This window comes from Habropoda laboriosa, unplaced genomic scaffold (genome assembly GCF_001263275.1).
Source record: "Habropoda laboriosa isolate 0110345459 unplaced genomic scaffold, ASM126327v1 scaffold22, whole genome shotgun sequence".
Taxonomy (NCBI): Eukaryota; Metazoa; Arthropoda; class Insecta; order Hymenoptera; family Apidae; genus Habropoda; species Habropoda laboriosa.
Genome location: NW_017100261.1, coordinates 3,971,244 through 3,980,658, shown reverse-complemented (window position 1 = coordinate 3,980,658; position 9,415 = coordinate 3,971,244). Strand labels below are relative to the sequence as shown.

Below are 9,415 nucleotides of genomic sequence, written 5' to 3'. Positions count from 1 at the left end.
GGTTGGCTTTATCTATGGAGGGTACTGCCCAACCAAAGATGGCCTGCAAAGACAATTACGATGGATCCTGTACTGCTGAATATATCCCAACTGAACCGGGTGATTACGAAGTATCTATTAAATTCGCGGATCAACATATTCCTGGATCTCCGTTTCATATACTAGTTGTGAACGAAACAGAGGCAAGCAAAGTTGTTGCGTACGGTACAGGATTGGAGACCGTGCGAGAAAATGTACCAGCTAAGTTCATTGTGAACACTTCAAAATGTAATCCAGCACTATGGGATATCACGTTAAAGTCTGACAAAGTACAAGTTCAGAAACCGGTGATTAAGAATATCGGAGACGGTTTATACGAAGTTGTTTATCAACCACCGCCTGCTGGAAGCAATTTACAAGTTGGAGTGACTTATGATGGAGAAGATATACCAGGAAGTCCTTTCAAACCGAAAGTTCTACCCACTGTGGAGCCAAACAAAGTTGTTTTGTCGGGTCCAGGAGTGTCACCTGTTTGTACCGCGTCTTTCCCAGTTGACTTCGTGGTGGATACCTCCAAAGCTGGCTACGGTGACCTCGAAGTTCAAGTTCTGGTGAGGAACGAGCTAAAGATTCATTCTTTTCAGAGAAGAGATGCTATAGAGACAATTCATAGGTTTTCTGGTAGATCTGGTAGATCTGGTAGATCTGGTTCTTAGAACTTAGAATTGAGTAGCTTCAATTCTTTTCTTCTTTCTTTTTTCTATTGTTATTCATCAATGCATTGGAAATTGTTAGTTGGATGATACTGCGTATTAACTCTTTGATTGTATGTAATTTTAAATTACAATGTTTATGTTTAGGGTCCAGATCAGGTACCGCGCAGAGTTGAAATTCAGGACCTTGGGGACGGAAAATATAAGGCAACCTATCTGCCTGATGATTGTGGCCGCTACAAAGTTAACGTGAAGTACGGAGGTAAAGAAGTATCAGGATGTCCAGTGAACGTTCAAAGCGTTTCAACTGGAAAAGCCGACCAGTGCAAGATCAAAGAGGGTATTCAACACACTTTGGCCCAAGGTGAAGAATACTGTATTACAGTGGACACCGAAAATGCTGGTCGTGGAGCAGTAACCTGTCGTATACGTTCTGTTTCTGGAAGGTAAGTAAATTTGAGTTCTTGGAATTATTGAAACGTTCCACATCAATGTAATAGTTTATACAAATCTCTTGGAACAAAGATTTGTCCAATAATCATTTACTCAAAACACAATCTTTCATTTAAGATATACGGTATTAAGTTTCAGTCGCCTCCTGCCCAATAGTAATTGGTAAAAAACAAGCTGCAGTTGTCAAGAATTAAGATGCAAATTTTTTAAATATACTATAACGAAAGAAACTATTCTGAGGTGATATAGAACATCCTGGAGTGAGATTCGAGCTCCTCATCTCCCTCAAATTGCTGTTTTAATATTCGGATTACGCGTATTTTAACGTCTGTCAGATTTTACGGAGTCGACTATACTCTAGTCTTCTTATTCATCAAATGAGTTATTTCAGAAATAGTAACTGAAATATTTCTATCTAAACTGTTTGCTTTGATCGAACATATGTCTGCACCTGCGTATATTATGAAATATGCTAAGCCTGATTCTAACTCTCTGCCTAACATTTCTGCTAAAGAAGATTCGGCTCATTACAATTGTCCCAATTCTTGCTCAGTTTCCACAAAATTTTACAGTCGTGTGACGCTCTTTCATTAATGCAACTCGACGTTGCATCCGTTGGTTGAGTGGTTTATTAATTCTCAAGTGATCAGATTTCGAGTCGTTTAGAAAATTACTTTTCTTCCTCTATAAATATGCCGGAGATGATCTTTGCGTATTCAATTCTGCATATACTCTTCGTTTGTACCGTCGATGATTCTTCAGATTTCATTCATAATTTCATACGAATTGCAAATTCTAAGGCCTCTTATAAATCTTTAAGACTCGTTAACTCCTGAACGTATAACAGGGATCATAAGATGCCAGTAATAACTTTTATAGGTAGAGGGTTTCAGAAGATTTCACTTCTATTTTTTAAATATTCAATGCTATAATTTTTCATTCTTAGCAAAATAGCATAATGTTTAGACGAGGTCAACGACCTCTAACAAAAGCTCATTCGACAATAAATAAAGGAATAAAAGAACGAATCTTACATCATAAGAATAGAGTTATTGGTTCACCTTAGATAATCGTTTTCACTACATAATCGCGTTTTATATTTAACGCACATTTAACCGCTAATAGTAACAGTACACCGTGCAATAAATATTTAGAAATTGAAGTTAAAATCACATTCAAAATATAAATAATTCTTCCTTTTGGTTCGTTAAAATTCCCACGTTCGATTGGGCTTAATTTCTCAGTAAAGATGTGTCGCTATTAATCAACCGTGAAACGAGTAGTTACATTTGAAATATTGGCGTTTATCCGAAGTGGTATCCTCTCAGTAGGAGAACATTCCACCATTTGGCACAAACTTGCGATTGATGTCATTTAGAGTGGTAACATATGTAAATACATATCTATGTTGATATTTCTAATTACCAACAGAAACGTTTGAACGCGTCATATTTCGAACTTATTATTGGCACCTTACATGAAAACCGTCTTGAATCATCAGTAGACGCGTAAATCATCGAGCAACATTTCTTACACTTAAGTGTGCAAATTATTATACAGAACGTCTCATTTTAATCTACTTATTCAAGTATTCCGGAAGTATAGTGCTTAGGGAAATATGATATCAGAGGATTCCAGAGGCTTCAGGGAGATATAATATAAATACATAGAATTATCATACTTTTTCATCCCAACAAAAGGAAGGAAATTTTTTTGAAAAAGTGTACTTTTATTGTAGTAATTAAAAAATCACTTAAAAGGAAAGATAAAGTAGTGATTGAAAGTGTAGCAGCAATCTATTTGAGAGCCAAGTCCAATTTTTCTATAAATAAAACTTTCTTAAGAAATGTTTTATTATTTTTTGAGTTCTTGTGTATTATTTGGATTTATGGTTACTAATTATTTTTCTTACCAACAAACTTATGGGTGAATATATTTTGTTTTACAAAATATTTGATGGTACAGTCATTTCCTTGAAATATTGCAGACAGTGTTTGATCAGTCATTCTGATGTTAATTTAAAGAATATTATATTATGCGCATAAGACATGTGTAGTGGAGAATGTGGCATACATATGTAGCAACGAAACCATTTTTTACACGTATTATTGAAATGTTACCAAGCGTCAAAAAAGAACGTCAGCGACTTCTATAAATATATCTTACATTCCAGGGAGTTCTGAGGCATTATTGAGAAGCTGTATCAAAAGACTCAACATCGATAAATTTACGATTTAAAAATAAATATCGGGGTCACGGTGAAATTTTTAAAATCAAGTAGAACGTTTCAGTTGTTTCAACGAAGTCTAATAAATATACGTGAGAAGAAAAGAACTAGAATAAAACGGAGGATTGTTAAGAAGAAGAAAGGAAACGAAAAGAGAACGAATTTCAAAATTGAATTTTTTGACGAATTTTAATTTTCAAGATTCTTCAAAGATTTTTACTTTATTCAAGAAAACTCTTATTGTTTGTATCACATCTCGATAATTCATCGTTCAATTTATCTTATATCTTCTGACTGTAATATTGGATCCACTTGTGCGATATTTTTTTTTTTTAGCGAAGTGGTGGATATTGACATTGAGGACAATGGAGATGGCACGGTGAACATTTACTATACGGTGGCAGACGCTGGCGATTACACCCTCAACATCAAATTTGGTGGTCAGCCGGTACCAGATGGATTTTATACCTTCACGGTAAGTTACATTTAATTAATTATTATTAATTGTACAAAATTTTTAATTTCGAGTTTTTTTTTTTTAACAGAATGCGTGCCTTTTTATACCAAAATTTCAAAGAGCAGTGAATTTTCTATAAGAAAGTCGTAAGCTTTTTTTGTTCTATACCTAACAATTAGCGAGATATTTAGAAAAACGTTTCTCACGATATCTCATAAACAAAAGTAGTTTATTTAAAAAAATCGTTTCAGATACTGTGCAATTTCCATATAAAGCACTATTTTCTAGAACACATACTTCAGAAGTTATTCGGTGTGGACAAGTTATGTGTCTCATTCTGTATATACCGTTGAAACAAGTATTCAAACAAATATTTATTTCACTGAAAACCTACGTTTTGGTCGAAACGCGTGCTGCACAGATTTTAAATAAAATCTTGCATGTCGGTAAACAAGTTTTGTTTTGTTTTCGAGATACACAGGAATAAATTCAACATTTCCTCATTCCAAGAATTTTCTAGCACATCAGGCATTTTAACATTAACGCTAAATCGTTCAAAAATGGAAACTACTCTCTTGAAAATTTTTTCGAACAGATTTTCGAAGAATGATTTTACTCAACCGGTATTCCCCGTTAGTTGCACTTCGCAGCTCCAGGATTTGTTTTATCGACGTGTTAAGAGAATAGTCGGTAACAATTACCGATCGAAAATTGGAGTAAACAAATTTGCATTAATTGTACAGTTGCTTTTTCCAAAATTGTTTTGTTGGCACCGCGCAAATCAACAACTTACAAATATATAGCTGTCGTTAGTAAAAGCGCTTGGACGTTTGTCAGAATGCTATTGTTTCGATGCTGAAGCATATCCGTTAATTGCCTGGATGCAGGGAAATATGGGGCGTAACGCCGGTCAAACTGGGTACCATTGTTCTTCTAAAATAAGAGTTGCAATATATAGCCACCGTGATCAGTTCACATAATTATGAGATCAATCGTATTATAGATCAGAGAATACGGTAATTTTTCATTCGGGGAAGTTTGAAAATTTCTAGTTGAAAGGTTTTAGTGTTAATGTTGACGAAGTGACTGTTTTCTTACCATTTAGATTTAAACGATTTATTAGGGCAAGTACTGAATCGTATTCTGCAGGTTTTACACTCGGTATTTTCACGTTTTTTTTTATTTTTATCGCATGTTCAAGTGTGAATATTTAAGGTTTAGTAAAATACCTCGTTTTGGGGCGAAATGACGATGACTTGCCCTATACTTTCTGTCTATAGCGCAAATGTCTTTTAGTCTTCGTTCCATTTTGCTATCATTGGAAGAAAATGTTCTTTCTCCTGCATGAATCGTACTATCATTATTTACCAGGGGTGTAGTTGACAGAGAATAGGAAAGTGAAGAAGAGGAAAAATTGCAAATTCAATTTTGCATATTTTGTGACGAGTTCTTCATATATTCCAAGTCCAGCAAAGAGTGAATTCAAGGCATTATGTACCACAGAAATGTTGAGGGGGGCGACGAGACCTTTATCTGTGATTTTTGTTTATTAAACAAATGAGAATGAATTTACGAGTAAGGTGGAATTATTCAAAGGAAAATGAAAACTGTTTATTTGTACGTTTAATTTTTAAATAATTAAGATAAGACAATGTAAGTTAAAGTAAGTTGGTATAAATGAAAATAAGTTTCGAAATTACTCACACCTGTGAGGTAAAACTTCCAAAAAATCTTCTTATCCTATGAGCCGAATAATTAAAAAAAAAAAAAATTTCATTTTCTGATTCTGGAAGTTCCAGTTAGGATTTCGTCAACGGAGAGGATGTAACAGAGAGAAAATGTTTCAACAGTTTTCCTCGTCAATTTTAACAGTCGATATAAAATCTGAATAAAAATAAAATCCAAACGTATATTAACCAGAACAGCAATAAAATAAATTATCCGAATGAGATTCTTAGCAGGGCAATAATTTCGCGGCGATAAAGTCACGCTTGTTTAAATGAGCTGACAGAAATAAAAGGGGGGTTGAAAAGAAGAATAATCGAAGAAGATTGAGAAAGAAGAACGGTAGCATAAACCGTAATCAAAGGATTACCGACGACGTACTATAAGCTATTTGAGAATTTTATGCGAATCTATTGCTGATCTAGTTTGAAATTCAATACGCATCTGGTCGACTGTGGAGGCCTCTTAGACTATTTCGAGTGCAAGTCAGGCTTTCCCAAATTTATAAACAGAAACGTTCGGGAGTAGCTGAAAGAGGGGAGGCGAATATTCAATTAATAGGAGAGATCAAATTAAACGTCTCTTTTTCATCCTTCGTTTAAAATCATTTTCATCGTTGCTGTACCATGCGACATCCTTCGTGTCGATATCCAATTTCACCTGACGTGTCGATAAGAAATTCTGCTAAATTTCTAGCAGGACGACTGTCTCAATCCTTCGAAGAAAAGAGAAGAAAGCAATTTCTCTGGTGTCAGAAGTACACTTTTTTTTTTCTAAAAGTGTCTAATTCTTCTACATTTACACGTGAAATAATAATTTTCCCAAAATTTGAAGGACAACAATTTCCACCTTTCAATAAATTACCATTAATTTGTCTCCAGTTAAAATAGCAGACGGTCTCGAATCGCGATTAACATTCCTCCTACCAGCCTCCAAGCAAGAATCTCAGCAATTGGAGTTCATTTGGCAAGCAAGTTAAATCACAGATAGTACCTCGAAAAATTCCAACGATTCAGATAGATCTATTAAATCGCAATTAGGTTAATCAGCAAGTTTCCATCTTCCCTTCAACTTCCAGCCTGAAAGACCACGACAGACTATAAATTCATAATGAACATTCGCCACATTCGAAGATGCAAAAATTGTCAATAATCGAACTTAAAAGAATAAGAAAAATAACGCGACTAATGGTTCTTCGGATAACAACGTGTACAATGATTTTGGCGAATGTTGTATTCCGTGGTAATTTCGATGTTCAGCAGCAAACGAGAAGTTTCGAAATTCTTTGATTAGGGATACATTATCACGTGCTGTTGTTTGATTAATATCCTTCACCCTTTTATAACGTGGGTGAGTGGGGGCTAGCCAGCTATTATGGTAACATCGAATACAGCATTGTGACCGAAATTACCGTCAGTTAGCAGAGTTTCGTGACGACCACCGTCCTAGCTGGTTCCTGGCTGTCGTTATATTGCTGCCACAGTTTAACGCGTAAATTAAGGTACGCACCGAGCCCGATCGAGATGATTCCAAGTGGATAGATTAGGAAAAGGCAGGGAGAGATAGGGAGAGATTCGAGCGCATTTTAGTCGGCAACGTGTTCGCGTAGGGCAGATGGTGAGAGTGTCAGGTGTGTGGAATTATACGGTTGTATAGTATGTACTTGATTTGAACAGGTTACTACTTTCTCCTTTATTCGAGAATTTTTTTTCAGAAGCGAAGTCCATCGACTTTTTCACCATTTGTCGAATATCACTCGATCCCCTTAGCGGGCTTATTTTAGACGATGATTTTATTCGAACCACATGTTACCCTTAGCTCCAGTTGTGTCTGAAAGATTGTCGCTGTTTTAGATTGTTGTAGGATAATTTTTCATTGTGAATTGAAGGATTCTGGAAGTTGGAAATATCTTTGGAGGTTTATATGTTTTGCAAATTTTTGTCCATTTTTTATATTGCTGTTGTTAAGAATTGCGTGGACGTGATTGAGATGCAATTGCATCGGTTTTATTTTTTCGCAGAAGTGTTCTTTAATATTTTTAATTATAATTTTCGTAATTTTTGTAATTAATTTTGAATCAGATTTAGTTGACAGGAAATTTGGACACTTTTTAATTTAGGAATAAGGAGATTTGTTATTAAGAAAAATTTTCAGGATCAGATGAATATTATCGAGAGAAGTTTTCATGAATTTGCATTATTTCGCTACTTTCGCAATTTCTATAAAAATTTTCAATTACTCAAATTTGTTGAAAGCTTAGAACAATTATAAGGCGCGAAATAAATTTTTATTTCTCTTCATTTAGAAACGCTTTAAAAGATACGAGTACAATAATTCCCCTTTAAATAAAAAGAAAAAGTAGATAAGCTATTGAATAATCCAAACAGTGACAATTAGTTCCAATTAATATCTATTAAATAGTATCTCGAAAAGCACCAAAGAAATTCTAATTTTCCATCGATGTCCTTTGTACAAAGTGTACAATCAAACAGGTTGTACGTTAAATAGTTGCTCTTCTCTCTGGCGAAACGGTGGAAAACGTAAGTTACCAGGATTCTTTACGATATTTCCTAATGAATTTTTCACGTGATACACGTTTTGCAATAATCCTGTCACAGTTATATAATAAATTCTTTACACGCAGTACACTTTGGCTTGGTACCAGTCTCAAAATACGTAGATTCTATCGTAATGACCTGTATCATACGCTATCGTCTCATTTCACAAATTCCACACGTACCATTATCATTTACATTCATATACATAAATTATATTAATGAAAATTCCGATTTTATTTCATTCGAGAGATAGTCGTACAACGTGAACAGGTTGCAGTATAATCGTGGTAGATTTTCACAAATTTTATTCTGTCCAATTAAAAAAAAAGAAAAAGAAAAGAAACGAAGGATTCTCTTTGTGTACGAAATATTTTCATTTTATTTTGTTATATTTATATTGTGTGCTTTTTTTTTTTGTTACTATGAATCGTTGTTGAAATAATGTTACAGGCCTCAGAAGAATACCGAGAACATAGCACGCACAAAACTCACAGAGCGAAGAGGACCAGACAAAAGCAGGAACAACGCGTTGAACAACATAGTTCGAGCGTGCAAGAAAGTTCCAGCGTATCGAAGAAGAATTTCAACGTAATCCGATTGAACAACATCCCGTTATCATTAGCTGGCGGCAACGTAACATGTAAGTATACTAACTATTTTATAAATTTTCGTATTCCATATTCCATAATCCAAAATGATTTTATCTGACACGAAGATGACACACACCGCTTTTTGTTTTTCTGAAATTTTGGCAAAATGATTTTATCTGACACAAAGATGAAACACACTTCTTTTTGTTTTTTCAACATTTACCTTCACCATTCTTTTTTTTTTGAAAATGCTTTACCACCAAATTGTGAGAAATCAAAAATCACACAACTTTCAATTTAACTTTTTTTTCCACATCTTGTACGGTTTCGTAAATATTCACAATTTTTGTCAAAGGGGTGCTTTTCACCCCTAGGATCGTTTCAGTGTTGAAACGCGAAATGATTTCGTTATTAGCGTCAATTGAACTGCATTTCTGCGAAGTTTCAAATTTTTGGGAATTTTTGGGTTGTCGAACTTCCCTTATGAGTAAAATTTGAAGTGAAACGTGATAAATATCGATAGCAAAGTGACAGTACGTTTGTTTTTTTAATTTTAAGCTCGGTTTTTGATTGTAATAGAAAAGTCAATTTATGCCAAAACTTGAAACAATAATTCATTGTGTCTAGCGAGTTGGTAATGTAACATGAGCATCTATTGTATACAACAAACAAGAAAAGCTGCATTATGCACACTCGGTGAAAAAAGTCTCAGA

At 34.5% G+C, this 9,415-nt stretch overlaps 1 protein-coding gene across 1 annotated transcript in view; it reads left to right on the top strand.

Annotated features, from left to right (window-relative positions):
• The window catches only part of LOC108572803 (filamin-A), a 54,667-nt gene that overhangs the window by 28,264 nt on the left and 16,988 nt on the right, over positions 1-9,415 (top strand). The window contains exons 15-18 of the mRNA XM_017935111.1: positions 1-590; positions 840-1,138; positions 3,709-3,847; positions 8,563-8,752. Of these exons, the coding sequence (XP_017790600.1) occupies positions 1-590; positions 840-1,138; positions 3,709-3,847; positions 8,563-8,752 (1,218 nt within the window). The remainder of the gene's footprint in view (positions 591-839; positions 1,139-3,708; positions 3,848-8,562; positions 8,753-9,415) is intronic.